General features: G+C 48.3%; 1 protein-coding gene across 1 annotated transcript; it reads right to left on the reverse strand.

Moving 5' to 3' along the window:
* Nucleotides 1-1,482: 1,482 nt before the first annotated feature.
* Nucleotides 1,483-16,247, reverse strand: QDPR (quinoid dihydropteridine reductase). The gene is made up of 6 exons (XM_014446349.2): nt 16,072-16,247; nt 12,831-12,927; nt 9,365-9,505; nt 4,576-4,684; nt 3,703-3,786; nt 1,483-2,128 (listed from the first exon to the last, which is right to left on the reverse strand). The coding sequence occupies exons 1-6, from the start codon at nt 16,102-16,104 to the stop codon at nt 2,023-2,025; spliced, it is 570 nt and encodes a 189-aa protein (XP_014301835.1). The 5' UTR covers nt 16,105-16,247; the 3' UTR covers nt 1,483-2,022.
* Nucleotides 16,248-18,745: the final 2,498 nt, after the last annotated feature.

Below are 18,745 nucleotides of genomic sequence, written 5' to 3' on the forward strand. Positions count from 1 at the left end.
GGCCGTTTTTAAAGACCTTCTAGTCAGCTGGAAGAGAAATAACTATAGATACATAATTATTCTTTTTAATTTTGGCAAAGGCAGTAGTAAAGTTAAAGATAGTTCGAGATTCCCCCCAAAAGCAAATCTCAGATAAGGGATCATAGACTCTATTTGGGGAAGTAGTCCTTGAACGCCATCTCCAGCCTGTAACAGAGGAGAGACAAGATCTGGAAGAGAGTATGGGAGAGCTGGACATTTCCCCTTTCCCTTCCCTCTCAGAGAAGGGGCGGGAGGGAAGGTGGAGACGTGTGCTTTCCCACAGGCCAGATGGGCCCAGGTGGGAAGGAGCCAACCTCGAGTCATCCCAAAAGGGACATTGGCCAGCAGTGACCTAGAAGGACCCAGTGACCCAGCACAGGCGGCAGCCACGCACACCTAGGGCTGCAGGTTACACCTGCCGGAGGAGAAAACTGATGTTCAGGGTCGTGGGCAGAGGACCCCAGGTGATGAATGCTTTGGAACTAGACAGAGCTGGTGGTGACGGATCATGAACATACCAAATGCCACTGACATTTTCACTTTAAAATGATTAATTCTATGTGATGTGGTTTTATCTCAATTTTTTTTTTTTTAAGAATCAAAAAAGAGCCTGGCCAGAGTGGCTCAGTGGTTGTGCGTCAACCTATGAACCAGAAGGTCACGGTTCACATCCTGGTCAGGGCACATGTCCAGGTTGCAGGCTCAATCCCTAGTGTGGGCCACGGAGGAGGCAGCCAATCAGTGATTCTCTCTCATCATTGATGTTTCTCTCTCTTTCCCTCCCTTTCTGAAAGCAGTGAAAATATATTTTAAAAAAAGAAAATCCATTGTACAGGTCTTTATGAACAGCAATCTGGTGCCCAGGGTTCTGGGCTCAGTTCTGCCACCTACTGGCAATGAAGATGCTAAGTCAACTCGGTCTCCTCCTGTGTAAATTGAAGGGTACGACCCATCACTGGTTCTCAGTGAGGAGCAGCCTGCATCGTCACGTGGAGCGCTGCTTCCAAAGGTACAGGGCCAACAGGGCCAACCGGCCGGCCACCCTCAGATTCTGACGTGCCCAAGGGAGGGTCGTGCCTGTAACTATGTTGAAAAACGTACTTCAGGCCCTGGCCGGGTAGCTCAGTTGGTTAGAGCAGTGGTCACCAACTGGTGGTCTGTGAGGTCTGAAAGGTTGGCGACCGCTGGGTTAGAGCACTGTCCCGATATTCCAAGGTTGTGGGTTCGATCCCCGGTCAGGGCACATATAAGAAGCAACCAATGAATGCAGAAGTGGGACAACCAATCGATGTTTCTCTCTCTCTCCCCCACTTGTCTTCCTCTCTCTCTAATATAAAAAACAAAACAAAATGCATTTCACGGTTTGAGTCTACCCCCTTGCGAATACAGCAGACTAGAGCCGCTAGCAGCCGATGACTCTAGCACACAACTGTGTATAAGACGTGCTTTGATTACAGAAGATAACACAATCAACGAAGTGCATTTATTAGGAAGATAACTCCAAGTCATCACGAGTGGCGACCGCACAGGGAAAAGATGCCTGACAGAGTCCATGGATTTCCTTACACCACAAAAGGAGTTTTAAGGCAGTTTAATTCAACGCTGCAAAAACTACATCTGTGACAGAAACCTAACACTCAAATGTCCCCAATGCCAACAAATCTCTGAACCAGTCAAGCTGACAGCCACTGTCAGGGGCAGATAAACAGTTTCAAAAGCCACTCAACGTGACGCCAACCCAGAGCGGCCCAAACCTAGGTGGTTAATACAGATGGACCACAGCGCCACCTGTAGGCCTCCCCACACACACACGCTTCTATTTCACATGAACACTTACATTTACATTTTGTCTTGGGAAAGCAAATGCACATTAGATGAGAGAAAAACAGGTGTCACCATCTCGAACCACAAACAGGACAACAGAAAACACGGGGCCAGACGCGGCTACACTGAGATACGCTGACTTTTCTGGCAGGCCCCTCGCAGGCACTGAGACGAAGCTTAAAAATACGCGGGGGTAAGTTCCGTCTTCCCCTCCGTCGTCACCACCTGGATCAGGCTCCCTGAGCTTGGCCGGTTTTTCTCTGTGATCCAGTCATGGAAGGTTCTAGAACAAACAAGAAAAGCATTACATTTTAAAAGCAAAAATCTAACATGTGCTTATATTCCCATCAACGGCTTGTAGTCCCATCAACGGCTTGGGAGCCGCCATGAAAAGCCACTAAGGCAGTGGTTCTCAACCTTCCTAATGCCGCGACCCTTTAATACAGTTCCTCATGCTGTGGTGACCCCCAACCATAAAATTATTTTCGTTGCTACTTCATAATTGTAATTTTGCTACTGTTATGAATCGTAATGTAAATATCTGATATGCAGGATGTATTTTCATTGTTACAAATTGAACATAATTAAAGCATAGTGATTAATCACAAAAACAATATGCAATTATATATGTGTTTTCCGATGATCTTAGGCGACCCCTGTGAAAGGGTCGTTCAACCTCCAAAGGGGCCGCGACCCACAGGTTGAGAACCGCCGCACTAAGGCATCACGGACACATAACCAGGTCCCCATGATTTCAGCACTTCACTCCTTCTACTTTTCGAGTGGCAGGAGCTGGCAAGATTTGAAGGTTCATTTTTGTATTTTCCTGCATTGTTGGAATATGTTATAACACAGTGGTATGATTTTACATAATTTAAAAAAAGCACTTTAGCCCTAACCGGTTTGGCTCAGTGGATAGAGCATCAGCCTTCGGACTAAAGGGTCCCAGGTTCGATTCTGGTCAAGGGCATGTACCTTGGTTGCGGGTACATCCCCAGTAGGGGGTGTGCAGAAGGCAGCTGATCGATGTTTCTCTCTCATTGATGTTTCTAACTCTCTATCCCTCTCCTTTCCTCTCTGTAAAAAAATCAATAAAATTTTTTTTAAAAAAAGCACTTTAGTTCATACGCTGCTATATTACCTTCCCAGAAATTTAAACAGAGAAAGAAGAAACTCATTCTTTTTTTTTTTTATAGCAAACATGTAAGGAACACCTGCAGCTGTATCTAGCAATGGGAAAAAAAGTACAAAAAATGGACTTTTACAATAAAATACATTACATGCTAGAACAGGGGCATTTACTAACTCTGTGTGGGGAGGGGCAACCAACCCTGCTTAAGGGCATCAGGGAGAAAAGGCATCAGAAACCCAGGAGGTTGAACACAGAGCTGATGCTTTTTAAAACCTCTCCTGTGGCTGTTGAGTACACCATCCCTCTACCAGTCCTCCAGCCGGGACTCTGCAACCCCTTTAACTGGACAGCACTCAGAGTTCCTGGGACATTCCTGAGTGCCAGGCTGTGCCTTCTGGACCAGAACTGAAGTTCAACTGCCATGTCTCCGGAGCCCCATCCTGAGTGTCAAACAAGCCCGGGGAAGGGACAGGCTCCAAAAGCCAAGCGCCACTGAAACTCTAACATCTGCGATAGGTCATGCCCCTGTCTCTGGGGGCAGGGCAGGGCTGGGACACTCTCCCGGCCCATGGACGCCCCCCCCCAACTGTATAAGATTCACACTGATGTACCATGTACACTCAGAGGCCAGTGAGCTCCCAGGCCACCTGTGCGGCTATGCCCAGGGGCACAGCGAGGGGCTGGAGCAGCCCGGGCACTGGCATTAGTATGTCTGTGATACTCACTCCACGAGGAAGTCCAAGGGCGTCCAGGAGCTGAAGTCGGCCTCGGGCATGGACTTCCTGTTCATCGGGGTGTCGAGGGTAATCCTGCGGTGCAGAGATAAGCCTGTCATTTGTGTCTCCCCTCGGCAGCCGGCCTCCTCGGCCAGGAGAACACACCGAGAGCCCCCAACACCACGGGTGGCAGCATCGCACGTGGAGGTATCACGTGGACAATCAGAGCAAGGCCAGGAAGCCGCTGCACACACAGAGGTCAAGTCCGAGTGCAATTCAGGGAGGCACTTTGTGAGCCCCGTTACGCAGACAAGAACCAAATGGAAGAGCCACATTTTGCCTTATTTTGTTAAATACAGTCTTGCCCGACCAGCATGGCTCAGTGGTTGAGCACTGAGCATTGACCTATGAACCAGGAGGTCACGGTTAGGTCAATTCCTGGTCAGGGCACGTGCCCAGGTTGCGGCTCGATCCCCCGTGGGGGGTGTGCAGGAGGCAGCCAATCGATGATTCTCTTTCATCATTGATGTTTCTCTCTCTCCCTCTCCCTTCCTCTCTAAAATCAATAAAAACGTATCTTTTTTTAAAAAAGAGACAGAACTACAAGTATTCAAATAAAATGTGTGAACTAAGCTTAATCAGGGAGAAAGGGGAAACAGATGGGAGGAAGGAAAAAAAAAACAAGAAAGAGGCAGGACAGACAGACCCGCCCATCAGCCAGTCCACCACTCTGGCCGGCCGCCAGGCTTACCCAACACCGGAAGAAGGCTCTTCAGGGGTGAATTTTAGAGCCAAGGTGAGGGCACACACGCGTCCCTGGGGAAACGGCTCCAGGCCACGGGGACTCGAGGCAGAGGTGGGCAGAGGGGGCAGAGCACTTACGGGAGCACCGCGATGGCCGCAGCCCCGGGCGGCATGCCGCTGTTCTTCCCCGCGAGGCTCTGGCACAGCTGATGGACGGCGCCCTTGGCCATGCCGTAGCCGATCATCCCTGGGAAAGGGAGAGAAAACGGTTCAGTGAGCACGGGCCACCGCTGGTGTGTCCGAAGGCCACCACGCCAGGGTCCAGAGGAGGCCGGGAAGAAGGGCAGGATGGACATCTATGGAGAGAGCGTGGAAGGCACGTAACGTTCCAAGTGCACCCACTGTCACCTGACAGTTAACGTTTATCACAAAAGCTGTAAGTTGAGCCTTTTTATTTTTATTGTTGAGAACATCAAGGCTCAGACAGGGTAAGTGACACACCCAAGCTCACACACACACACACACACTTGCACTGACACCCCCCCAGAGGTGAAGGGCCAGGCAAGAGCTGGGTTCTGAACCCCCAGATTGTTAACTGCTTGTGAGCAAAATCGAGCTGTCATTTGGAGTCAGGCTGCACAGGTTCAAATCCAAGCTCTTCCACTTACCACTAAAGAAATCCTGAGCTAGTTCTCATTGCCTTGCTAGCCTCAGTTACCCCATCTGTAAAATGGGAATGAAGTACTTAATTCTGAGCTCAGCACACAGTAGGTGCTCAATAAATGTTTCCCATCAAATTCATGGAAGTAACATGCCCAGGCATCCATCTCCCTGGGTAAAGTGTGAGCAATGCTGACATACGTATACAACGCTGCCCACTAGTCTGCGTTTGCCCCCACTGACCAGTGAATGCTTGCTGCCTGAACAAGGCACGCCTTTCCTGAGGCCAGGTTTCCGCCTGCTCTGCAGACATGTGGCAGCAACAGGGTCTCTCCTCTCCACAGTCCCCCACACACCTCGCTGTGGACGCTTACTAAATGCTATAAACACCTCTCCTCCTCCACAAAACTTCTTCAGGAGTCAGCAGCCTCTTTAAAAGCTCCCGGCGAGCATGCTCTTGAAAGCAAAACAGCTGAGGAGGCAGCAAAGGTCCAGAGGGAGGTGGGGATCACAGCCCTGCCGAGGGACCAATCACTAAACTGCTTCCACAGCAACCTCGGATTGCAAAAGCAGGTCAAGGTCTCAAACTGTTCTTTAGAAGCATAAGCAGAATATTTCACCATCCCAGGCTTCTCTGTTTAATCAGGGGCCGGGGGCCACCAGTGGTAGGAAGATCGGACAAACTCTGCAGGGGTTCAAAGAAACCAGCTTATGACTCTCCTTCATCCAGCCCCGACCCCAGCACACTCCAGGGCTCACTTCATTCCATTCCAACAACATGAGAGAGGATCTGATGAAGAAAGAAACAAGCGCCCAGCTGGCGTGGCTCAGTGGTGGAGTGTCGACCTATGAACCAGGAGGTCATGGTTCGATTCCCAGTCAAGGGCACATGCCCAGGTTGCGGGCTCGATCCCCAGTAGTGGGCATGCAGGAGGCAGCCTATCAATGATTCTCTCATCATTGATGTTTCTCTCTCTCCCTCTCCCTTCCTCTCTGAAATCAATAAAAATATATTTTTTTGAAACAAGCAACCCGCAACCCTAATGGTTTAATTCTACAGAATTATACACAATGCAAGTAAGGACATCATTTGCAAGAAATTCGAAAAAAAAAGTATTTTATAAGAAGATAAGTACTTTCTTCCCAATTACAAAATGATCAAGGTAGTCCCTCAAGACGGATTTCCAAACACAGCAAAACAAAAGTGATCACTAGCATTTAACACAGTTTATCCTCCAGAAGGTGACCTACAAATACAACCTTGGAAATAATAGAGTGGGGTTTTCTCAGTATGTTTTCGTTTTTGAACAACTTTTCTTGGGTTTGAAGGATGACAGCCTCTCGTCGTTTACTTTCAAATTATACATAGATTTCCCCAGATTTTTCTAGGGTCTGAACCAAAGCTGAAAAATTTCATGATTCAAATAAATTCAACAATACCTAACTCAGAACTTAAAGATGAACACAGTTATGAACATCTGCAGCAAAAGCAGCTGAGCAAGAATAAGTCTGAAATAATCATGCCAGTTCACTTTTACCACTGACGCTGTCATACCTTTCTAAGCCATTCGCATCCATTAAGATGTTTGCAAGTCCTAACTGCCACATAGAATATTTTATTATTTATCCCCGTTTTACAGATGACACTATTGCGCCTTAGAGAGGTTAAGTAACTTGCCAAATATCACACAAAAGGTGGCAAGATCACCAGAGACATCCAACCTGTGCAGTCCCAGAGCCTGCACTCTTAACCAGTATCCAAAACTATGAACAAAATAGGAGTCTCTGGACTCCTATTTAACCCACGCACAGCCTAGATATTTACAAACCAAAGGAAAGTAGGAGAGTGTTCTGTCCTTCGGAAAAATTAGTCTTTCAAGTCTTGGGGTTTTTTCTTTTTTAAATGTCAAGCTGCTACTCATTTCTCTACTTACTTTCCAGTGCCTCTGTTCTCTGTCACCTTTAATAAAAACCAGAACTCAACCAAGCTAGCATCTGACATTTACACAGCTTTAATGATTGCAATAGACATGGACGGGTAAGATCACAGGCTCTGAGACTCGTAGTAAAAAAACAAGAGACAAGAAATGGTTGGTTCCTAAGAGCCTCGCAGTTCAGCGAGTTGCATTAAAATGGAAAAAGGCGCCCTAGCTGGTTTGGCTCAGTGGATAAAGCGTCGGCCTGTGGACTGAAGGGTCCCAGGTTCGATTCCGGTCAAGGGGATATGCCTGGGTTGTGGGCTCGATCCCCAGTGGGGGGCGTGCAGGAGGCAGCCGATCAATGATCCTCTCTCATCATTGATGTTTCGATCTCTCTCCCCTTCTTCCTTCCTCTCTGAAATCAATAAAAAATATACATTTTTTTTTAATGGAAAAAGGTGCTCAAGCTCTCCAGCACACCAAAGAGGCCGAAAAGCAGCCCCCGCTTTTATTAAAGAAGAGTTCCACTTAGGCAGTAGAGGTGGACACTTTCTGCCTCTGGGCTGTCCCCCCCAAACCGCCACTTAAGTTCCTCTAACCCTACCTGAAAGGGAGTATTATAGGTTGAATTGTGCCCCCTAAATTCATATGTTAAAATCCTAAACCCCCGTACTTCAGAATGTGACTGTACATGGAAGTGGTGTCTTTAAAGAGCTCATCAAGTTAAAATGAGGTCATTAGGGTGGGTGCTCCCGGTGTTCTTATAAGAAGAGGAGACTGGGACCCAGACGGGCACAGAGCACGCAAGGACACAGGAGAAGACAGCCATTGACAAACCAAGGAAAGAGGCACCAGGAAGAAATCAAGAAATCGACCCTGCTGACACCCTGATCTTGAACTTCCAGCCTCTAGAATTATGAGACGAGTGTCTGTTGTTTAAGCCGCAGGGGAACTTGGTTATGGCAGCCCTAGCAAACTAACACCAGGAGCAAAACATGCAAACAGAACTTGGATCTGCCTGATGCACTGGGAAAAGCACACAGTTTAGAAGTGATGGGGGTTGTGGTTCAAAGCAAGATTACAACTTACTTACTGCAGAATCTCAGACAAGTGAATTAACCGTGCTCCGCTTTAGCTCCCTTACCTATAAACTGAGAAAGATCTCGAATGCCATCGGCCCCAGGATCCCATGAGAATACACGGAAGTGAAGTGGCCCACGAGAAACTGGCCCTGTGCTGGGCACCTCGAACATGTTAAGGCCTCCAGTGCTTACAGCTGCTCCTCAAGGCAGACGCTACTGTCACTAGTTACAGTGACTCCGGTAGAAATCTGGTCAGATACGTGATTTGTTCAAGGCCATCCATCTAGGACGAAGAATGCACCCCGGCCTCTCTTACTCTATCACCCACACTATCCTCGGCGGCCGAGCTGCTTCCCTGGGACACATGAGCACAACGTGATGGTGATAATACATGTTTATTATCTAACTAGAGGCCTGGTGCACGAATTTGTGCACGGGGGGGGGGGGGGGGTCCCTCTGGGTGGCCTGCAGGGATCGGGCTGAAACCCGCAGTCCAATGCCGCCTGCAGCTCCTACCTGCCGCTCCCGCTCATCCCGGCCCCACTGTGCCTGCCGCAGGCTCGTGCCCAATCAGTCCCGATCAGGAGAGGCTCACACTGCCACAGCAACGCTCACCAGCCATGAGCCCTGCATCTGGTGCCCTCCCAAGGGGAGTGGCCTGCGGGATCAGGCTGAAACTGGCTCTCCGACATCCACCGAGGGGTCCCGGATTGCGAGAGGACACAGGCCAGGCTGGGGGACCCCACCAGTGCACGATTGAGCTGGGGAGAGACCATGGGAGGGCTCCAGGAAATGTCCAGCCCATCTTGCTCAGTCCCGATTGGCTGGACCCCAGCAGCAAGCTAACCTACCAGTTGGAGCATCTGCCCCCTGGTGGTCAGTGCACGTCATAGCCAGCGGTTGAGCAGCCTTAGCATATCATCAGCATGTTACACTTTGATTCGTTGTTTGGTTGTTCTGCCATTTGGTAAATTTGCATATTACCCGTTTATTATATAGGATTTGTACCTACTCCAGCACCATTCATACCCAGAGTGGATCATGGATATATAAACCAGATTGGAGGGGTGTAAAGGGGCAGATGGCAGCATTCCTTAACCACCAGGAAGATGAGGAATTCAGGAAGCAAAGGAAGCAAAACCCACCCACACAAAGCACCCCAGAAGGGAAAGGGCTTCAACATTCCCCGTGTCATCGAAGTGCCCCGCAGCCCCAGCGAGCAAGCACTAGCACTCCCATTTCACAGAGGGGGAAATGGAGGCTCACCAGGAGTCCCGTCCAGGGCGGCCTTGGCACCCGCCAAGGTCAGGAGGCCTCCATCCTTGAGGTGCTTGGTGGCCAGGTGGCTGGAGATGGTGGACGTCCACATGCTCTGCTTCCACATGAGGTCGCAGTTTTTGAAGAGAGCTGAGGGAGGAAACACAGGTGGGCTCAGCCTCGGCGGGAGGAGCCCGACAGCTGAGTCGCTCAGGGTGCGGACACTGGGGAAGCACCAGCCTCTCCCGCCCCGACGACAGGGTCTGGTACGAGCAGCGAGGGCTCTGAGGTCAGAGACGCAGGTTCGAATCCAGGCCACCAGTCCCAGCTTGCTCACCTGGAAACTGGCACATTTCAGCCAGCAAGTGCAGACTGTGAACAGTCTGCGGGACTGCCCATCAGAGAGGGTCCTGCTTTAGGTGGGCGTTAGGTTTGTAATAGAACCTGCATGTCTAAGTCAGGTTAGACTGATGATAAAAAGCTGAGGGACCATTACCACAAGGACATCGAGGGCTTTCACAAAGCTACATCATTTTCAAGGCCAAAAGTTTAATGCTGGCTTTAAAGACCCTTTAAAAGAAAACTGAGCCCTGGCCAGTGTGGCACAATAGTTAGAGCGTCAGCCCACACACCGAAGGGTTGCGGGTTCGATTCCAGTCAAGGGCACGTACTTGGGTTGCAGAGGTGCTCCCTACCCCCGGTTGGGAGGCAACCAGTCGATGCGTCTCTCTCACATTGATGTTTCTCTCTCTCTTTCTCCCTCTCCATCCCTCCCTCCGTTCCACTCTCTCTGAAAAGCAACAGAAAAAATATCCTCAGGTGAGGATTAACAAAAACAAAAAAAGCTGAAATGACAACATTTCACACTTACTTTAACTCTCTGGCCTCGCTAAAAATGCAAGAAGAAGCAAGTGGTGATGTGTAACTTTGGCGGCTGGGCGGGCGGCCGTCCCCTTCCCCCCTCACAAGGCACAAAGATCCCAGTGAGGCTGTGCCCATGACCCAGGAAGGAAGCCCCCTTCCAGCGGGGGTCTTCCCCCAGGGACAACCAGGGATCGCGTTTCCCTGCAGAAAAGGACTAGAAAAAAACTGATGGACCCACACTTACCACTCCTTGTCCCCAAAATACACCAAGGGCCATCAGGGTGTTTTGCCCAAACCCCACAAAATATCACTTTCACATTCAAGTGGTTCACAGAAAATCGATTCCTTTGTACACGGCTTTGGCTGATACATGTAGAAGGAATGACAGAATTAGGACAGTACCATTCTGCGATGCGGGAAGCCAATGCCAGCATGTTATACTTGCAAGAGTTTCATCAAAAGGTTGATGGAACTTGGGGACTCAACAGGGTTGAGTCACATATGTTGTCACCTGTTGGGAATGGCTAAAGGCATTTCCCCAAACCTGAAAAGGGATGATTGCTTGGCTGCCAGACAGCTCAGGGCATCTTAATCTACATGTTATTGCCTCCTACTGGCCAAACACCTGAACAGCCATAGGCTAATTCCCCCAAATCTGACAATGCTTCTGTATAGGAAACCCTGACCCTTTAAAGTGTATATCTCTGCCTCGCCTCAGGACAAACTGTGTTAATGAAAAGCATGGGGTCCTGAGACTAGAACTTAGATCTTAGTTTCCTTTAAGCTAAGCTCCTCTGACCCCCAAATGCCTTTCAAAATTATGCTTCGTCTCTGGACTCCTATTTAATCTACGCACAGCCTTCTCCAGATTCCTGAACCCTTCTTGATGCTGGGACAAGAACCGTGGCACTCCAACCCCCACTGGAATCACTGATCGGGCAGGGATAATCCATGGATGCTTAACACCCTTAGGTTATAGAAATCTGGGATTCTCAAGGTGTTTGGGAAGAGGATATTCATACTCATTGCCAAAGCACCGGTAAAACAAAAGACGGACCTTTACAATGGAAGCCTATCAGCTGCCACCTTAACCCATCGGCAAACGGGGCATCACTGGGGGTGGTAGGGCCATCTGACATGGTGACAATCCCACTGGGATTAGTAAGAAGTACACATGACTCAGGAAGAATTCTCGCCTCCAAGATGCTTAACCTGATCCTAAGCAAGTCCCAGACCTAAATTCCAGTGCACCGGAAATACTCAGGCTAGATCAACCAGGTAAAGACACCTTAGAGCAGTGATGGCGAACCTATGACACGCGTGTCAGAGGTGACACACGAACTCATTTTTTTGGTTGATTTTTTTTATTAAATGGCATTTAAATATATAAAATAAATATCAAAAATATAAATCTTTGTTTTACTATGGTTGCAAATATCAAAAAATTTCTATATGTGACACGTTACCAGAGTTAAGTTAGGGTTTTTCAAAATGCTGACACGCCGAGCTCAAAAGGTTCACCATCACTGCCTTAGAGAAACAGTGAGATACATTCATATGAAAACTGCCCTGCCTCACCAAGTGTATCACGGGGCGGGGGGGGGGGAATTCTACATTAAGAGACTAAAAACAACAACAAAAGGAGGCATAAACCCTGATGCTTAGGGGGGAATAAAACTCTAAAAGCTCTGGAATAAATTGGGGAATTTGAATGCAGTTTGAATATTATTAATCTTACAGAATGACTATTACTTTCCTTAGCTATGACAGCAGTATTATGATGATGTAGGAAAATGAGCATATTCTTTGGGGATGCATGCTGAAATCAACAAAGTGTTCATTTACTTGCAGCAAGTGGTTAACAAAAAAATGCCCACACAGAGCACCCCTGCGGAGAGCCAGGGAGCACGGACAGCAATGTCAGCAGTTACCGAATCGAGACGGAGGGGGCGGGTGCTCCCTGAACTCTTCTTCCAGCTTTTCCGTGTGTTTGCAAATGTTCATAATAAAAAGTTGGAAAATGGCCCTGACCGGTTTGGCTCAGTGGATAGAACGTCGGCCTGCGGACCGAAAGGTCCCAAGTTCAATTCCAGTCAAAGGCATGTACCTTGGCTGCGGGCACATCCCCAGAACGGGGTGTGCAGGAGGCAGCTGATCGATGTTTCTCTCTCATCGATGTTTCTAACTCTCTATCCCTCTCCCTTCCTCTCTGTAAAAAATCAATAAATTTAAAAAAAAAGAAAAGTTGGAAGATGTACTCGGCATTGATACAAGCTCAATGCTGAGTCCTTCTGACCTGCGGAACGATCTCTCCATGTCATACACATCCCCCGATCCCCAGGAATAAGCCCTATGAGATTAGGGCGGGAACAATGCTGATTTCATCCTGCCTTTACACCTCCAGCTCAATGTCCCCTCCCCTAACCCTGCAGATGGGGAGTTGCTTCTCCAGCTGTGAAAGGGGGTGGTCGTCCCTACCTCACAGAGCTACTCTACAGCGTCTGGGAGACAAGCAGGAAAACATCTGGCCTGGCACACAGAATCGACCCAGTCCCCGCCCCCCGGACAAAGAGCAGAGCGGAGTGAATGATCAACTCAGAAAAGGACTCACACTTGGACTTGGCATTGCCCCCGGCCCAGCCTCCAGCCACACAAAGGATGGCGTCCACCTTCTCTTCACCCAGGAGCTTCCCGACATCAGCAGTCACCTGAACAGAAAAGGACGAAAAGAGGCGTAAATCGCCGGGGAAACCTAAACAGGCTGACACCTTCAGACAATTCAGTTTATTTTCCACTTTCTCTGAAGACGGGTAACAGCACCTGGCAAGGAACACTTTGAAAACTAAATGTAGGACAAACCTACGATGACCATTTGGGTTAGTAAAGCCCACCTACATTTCAATGTGCTTTTTATAAAGCAATCTAGAATCTTCTTTTTAATTTTTGTTGATTTCAGAGAGGAAGGGAAATAGAAACATCAATGATGAGAGAGAATCATTGATCTGCTGCCTCCTGCACGCCCCCTACTGGTGATCGAGCCCACAACCCCAGCATGTGCCCTGACCAGGAATCAAACCGTGACCTCCATGTTCATTGGTCAATGCTCAACCACTGAGCAACACCGGCTGGGCCCTCCCTCCATTCTTAAGCCTTGTCCTGTTGCCAAGAGCCCAGAGTCCAGGGGCTGGAAGTTGGATCACCTCCCCTGACATCTGTTCTACTTTTTAGGAAAGCAGGAAGCCCAAAACAATAATGCAACTGTTTGACTTTTTTAATTTTTTACACCTAGGCATTTTTTAATTCCTCCCCCTTAAATGTTGCTTTCTGCCCAATAGTTTTCTATAAATAAATGTCATGCCTTCCTGGCTTCTGCATCTCTTCACTGTCACTAGTGAACTGCTGCCCAGGGGGCCAATTTTATATGTATCAGGGTTGAATTTCCTCTTCTAGAGCTTCACAAACAAAAACTGGATGTTGTACTATTGTCCAGAAAATTCCTAACTGGGGGGAGGCGGGAAGGAGAGAAGTTAAAGAGTTTTAAAGTTCTGTAGAGTCAAGTCTCAGATACAAGCAACTTCACATTCAAAAAGCACATAGACATCAGCCCGTAACTAACAAGAGCAGAGGAGACACTGACTGCAGGAACCACTCTGCCAGCGGCTCTCAGAGCCCAGGGCTCCCCTGCACTTAAGTCCAGCTTTGGTTACTTTATTCGCATGGAGCTGCTTTGCTGCAAGGCAGCTTAGCATGCAGTTAGGAGAGCAGGCATCCAACCCCCACTGCCCGGTTCAAATCCTGGCTGTGCCACCTCCCACCTGTTTGACCCGAGCAAATCCCAGGGCCTCTCTGTGCCTCAGACTCCCCATTCCTAAAAGGAAGATAAATTAGAAACTTTGTTCTGAGGGGTTACAGACATTCAGCAAGTTAATGTGAATAAAGCACTTAGAATGATGCCTGACACAACAATGCATGTCCATTAAAGCCAATAGTGCAGGAAACATCGGGACCAGGTTATGGAAAGTAAGAACAGAGGCCTTGGCCGGTGTGGCTCAGTCGGTTGAGTGCTGTCCCGGGCACCTAAAGGTCACTGGTTAAATTCCCAGTCAGGGCACATACCCAGGTTGTGTGTTCAATCCCTGCATACAGGAGGCAACCGATCAATGTTCCTCTCTCACATCGATGTTTCTCCCCCCCCCTTCCTCTTTGTCTAAAATCAATCAAATAAAATAAAAACATATTTGAAAAAGAGAACAGTAACAGCAACAAAAATCTACCTTCTGGAATAAGGCAGCTGGCTTTTTATATTCTAGCCCCGTGGTCAGCAAACTGCGGCTCGCGAGCCACATGCGGCTCTTTGGCCCCTTGAGTGTGGCTCTTCCTAAGCCTTAGGAGTACCCTAATTAAGTTAATAACAATGTACCTACCTATATAGTTTAAGTTTAAAAAACTTGGCTTTCAAAAGAAATTTCAATCGTTGTACTGTTGATATTTGGCTCTGTTGACCAATGAGTTTGCCGACCACTGCTGTTCTAGCGTATGTCAAACTCATGCTTTAGAAAGACGAAGTGAGCAGACAGTATGCTCATGGGTTTTATTTTAAATGTATACATGTGCATGTCTGGAGCAATGGACTGAAAGGAAATCTCACAACATATTAACTGCACAATGGGACTAGACACGATTTCCCCTTTCTTTTTATTTTACTCTATTTCCTCCATCATACCTACATCACTTGTAACATTTTTAAATGTGTTATAAAAAATGGCTAAGGACCACAAAACCTTGGGCCCCCAATGTGTTTAGATTACTCGGGAGAGTGCAACTAAACAAAAAGTAGAGCCTGGACTTATTCAGGTTGTTCATGAGTTGTTAACAAGTCTCTTGTTCGGCGATTCACGCTCCTCCGCCACCAAATAGCTTATGTATCTGAAACTCAGTCCCTTGGCTGTAAAGGGGGCTGCCGCCCCCTGCCGCCTGCCTCACGGGGTGCCTGTGTAAACACAGCCCATCGCACGAAGAAGGATGTCATTTCCTGGGGGATGTGGGCTGGAGCGCGGGCGCCAGGACCCCAGAAAGCACGTCCTTCGGGCAGTCTGTGGGAGCCACTTACGAGCATCTCAGCTACTGATACCTACACGTCCATCGAGCTGCTGAGAGAGCTTCCTGCTGGGGAGGGACACTGTCTCGGGGTCACGGGGGGAGTGCACCAGTGACGGAAATATTTACAGTTTTTGTTTGATTTCTTGTAGTACGATAAGCACATCATTTTATAATTCAAAATAACCTGCTTCATTGGTATTCTTGCTTTGAGCTAGGATCCTCACTTTTTAGAATGCACCCTAAATAAATAATCAGAGATGGGGACAAGGACATTCGCCACTTGTTAATGGTAAAAGTAAAAAATTGCAAAAAAGTTAAATGTACATGTGGAAACTAAGAAAATGGTGGCCAATCCACAATATAAAAAATTACATGTTGACACAGAGGGTTTTTATTTTTAAGAGATTGAAGAAGTACTGAAATTAAATAAAATTTTATTTAAAAATGTTAAAAGTTGATCATAAAATATAAAACACAAGATGATTTCAATCTGTAACGCTAATAGGATCCATAGGAAAGACAAGAAAATCGGCCAAAATGTGAATACTCAGCTAGCTAGACACAAATTATGAGTAATATATCTTCATTATATTTTTTTCCACTTTTTCCAAATTTCCCTCAATGGGTACACATGGCTTTCATAATTAGAGAAATAATCCTCGAAAAAGGGAAGAACACATGCCCAGTGGAGACCTATTCCCAGGGCTCCCCCCACACAGGCTTGGGGGGGGGGGGGGCTTTTCTGGAATTACCTGGTCAGCTTGCTCGGTAAACGAGTCTGTCATTCTAACGACGACACTCGCGCTGGCCTCTTCATTCTCCACCACGTCGATGCTGGCCACCCACTGGAGTGAAGAAGGAAACAGCTTTGGTCAGAGGCAATAGTTGCGATTCCTTTAAAGAGCCATGCCCAGAAATGGGGGCTGTGGGAGCAGGTGACAGGCTTAGAGGAAAACCCACTAGAGAAAGGATCCAGCTACTAACCTCTCGCACATACGGGACGTCTGACCTAAGCCAGTCTACCCCAGCCCAGGCCAGCCCAGCCCATTCCGCCTCCGCCTCCGAACTCCTCATCTTCCTCTTCTTCCACTCTCAGCTCTGAAAGCCAAACCCGAACTTCCAGAGGACCCCCCACCCCAACCAGGGTCCGCAAACTTTTTCTGTAAAGGGCCAGAGAGGAAATATTTTCGGCTTTGCTGGCCCTATGGTCTCAGTTGCAACTGCTCAACTCCACTGTGATAACGAGAGAACAGCCACAGGCCACAGGCGAACGAATGAGCGTGCCCGTGTTGCAATAAAACTTCAAGTGCCAAAGTATGAATTTCATGTAATTTTCACACGTCACATGATATTCCTCTTTTAACCTCTTTTCAACCATTGAACAATGTGAAACCAGTCTTAGCTCTTGGGCTGTACAAAAACAGACAGCAGGCTGGATCTGGCCCGTGCAGGGCGAGAGTTTTGGACCCCTGCCCCCAGCACAGAGGGAGGGAGATCAGGCAGACCAGGTTTGAATCCTGCCTCTGTCAGTCAGTGGCTTTCTCCAGCTCATGTTCTGCAGAGGGTCCTCGCCTGCACAGTGGGGTTAGCAATAAACTCAGTTAGTGTGAGAATTAAATGAAACAGAGGAGGCTGCGGCTGCCAGCCCAGGTACACATGGGTCTTACTCGAAAAGGGCCAGGGCCCTGAGGCCTGAAGGCCTGGAGATAAAGATCTCTACCAAGCTTTGCAGAACACAGCCTCCATTCAAGAACACTCACTACTTCTGTCACCAGCCATGGGAGAGACTGAGACAAAGAAAAGGTTCCATCCCAGAGCTCCCAGGAATGAAGGGACTGGGGACAAAGGTAAATCAGTTCACAAATCAAAGGTAAAACAGTGCCCCCATCAGGGGGAAGTGCCCCCCCACCCCACTCCCGCCAGGGGAAAGCACAGTCCTCGCATCTGTAACATGTGGATACCAACAGGACTACGTAGTAAAATTACTGCACAGAGTAAAAGAAACGAAGAGTACGTAAGGGATCTGGTATATAGGAACACAGTGCCTGGCCTGGCTGGCATCCTTAAACTTTACAATGGTCACCACCTCCCATCTATGCAGACTTCCTAGCTTCCAGAGCAGGTGTGCGGCAGGAAGGGGTGGTGTGTTTAGAATTCCTTACAAGCATATTCCTATGCCAGAGTCTGAGCCAGAAGAAAACCCTGGGACCCTCTCTCTCTGGCCCCAGGGCACCCTCACCCAGCAGCTGCTGCGGCTGTGCTAACTGATCCCTCAGGACAGCTCCCCAGAGCTCCAGCGTGGACTTTGAGCCAGTGACAGCTGCAGCAGGAAGACACAGGGCAGAGTCTCCACTGGGAACGCACTGATCCCGCTGGGAGGCTGGGGTCAGGGTTCCTGGCCTGCGACCAGCTCCGTTCCTACATGGCCACCTTCAGGGAGTGAACCTGATTTGCAAAGTAGCTGAAATCGGCTACTCATCAAAGAAGCTTCCCATGTTTGAAGGGCTGAGCCTTCGCCGTATCAGGTCCAATGGAGCTAAAGGAGCAGGAGTCTAGATCTGTATCTCAATAACAGGGGAGAGAGAAACTGCTCTCCCCTTCTAGATTCTTCCAGCTGGCCTAGTAATGAAATCAACATGAGAGATTAACAAGGGAAAATAACTAAATTTAATTGCATATGTACATATGGGAACCCCGCACAGATAAGGTCAGAGACAGAAAGTTAAAATGAAGTATAAGTTACATTCTGAGCTAAGGATGAGGCTACGGTACCTTGGGGCCTCAGAGGAGAGAAAGGTCATTCAAAGGACATAAGAACAGCAGATGTTCAGTAATCAGAAGTTTGCACTGCTCTATACATTGGTCCTAAAAAATATTTTTCTGGTGATGACTCTTATTACGGGCAAGGCCCCTAATTTAGAATTTTTAAGGGAGAGGTAAAAGTTTCTCTTGAACCCACAGGATCTCTAGCCTTTGGTTCAAAATAATTCATGTGCCAAAGTGACATATCTTGGGGAAGCCTCTCGTGAACCCCTTCAATATACAAAATAAATACGTATACCAATAATAGCTAACATTTAAACATCTTTTACCTGGAGTCAGGTAAATTTACACGCTAGGGCACCAATGACCTCATTTCATCCTCACAACTCCCCTAAGGGGCAAATACTATCATTATCCCCATTTTACAGACGAGGAAACGGGTTCGTGGAAGTTAAGTTCACGGTAGCAGGACTAGTAACCAGGGTCAGGCGGTAGAGTTTCCCAATCCTTCCTTCTTCTCTCCCCCTGGCCCCTCACCTGCGCTCCTCTTCCTCCGGCTCTGCAATTCTCCCCTGAGTCATGCCGGGCTTCCCGGGCACGGCGGCGGCGGAGACCCAGCCGGCAGCGCGCCCCCACCCGCTTGGAGCAAAGGCCGAACCCACG

The sequence above is a fragment of the Myotis lucifugus genome, unplaced genomic scaffold (assembly GCF_000147115.1).
Source record: "Myotis lucifugus unplaced genomic scaffold, Myoluc2.0 scaffold_527, whole genome shotgun sequence".
Taxonomy (NCBI): domain Eukaryota; kingdom Metazoa; phylum Chordata; class Mammalia; order Chiroptera; family Vespertilionidae; genus Myotis; species Myotis lucifugus.

Excerpts from the sequence above, each read along its gene's own strand:
- QDPR (XM_014446349.2), bottom strand. The coding sequence starts at position 16,104 with ATGACAGACTCGTTTACCGAGCAAGCTGACCAG. Across the intron at positions 9,506-12,830 it reads GGGCAATGCCAAGTCCAAGT|CTCTCTTCAAAAACTGCGAC; the intron begins GTGAGTCCTTTT and ends TTCCTCCCTCAG. Across the intron at positions 2,129-3,702 it reads CCCTTGGACTTCCTCGTGGA|AACCTTCCATGACTGGATCA; the intron begins GTGAGTATCACA and ends TGTTTGTTCTAG.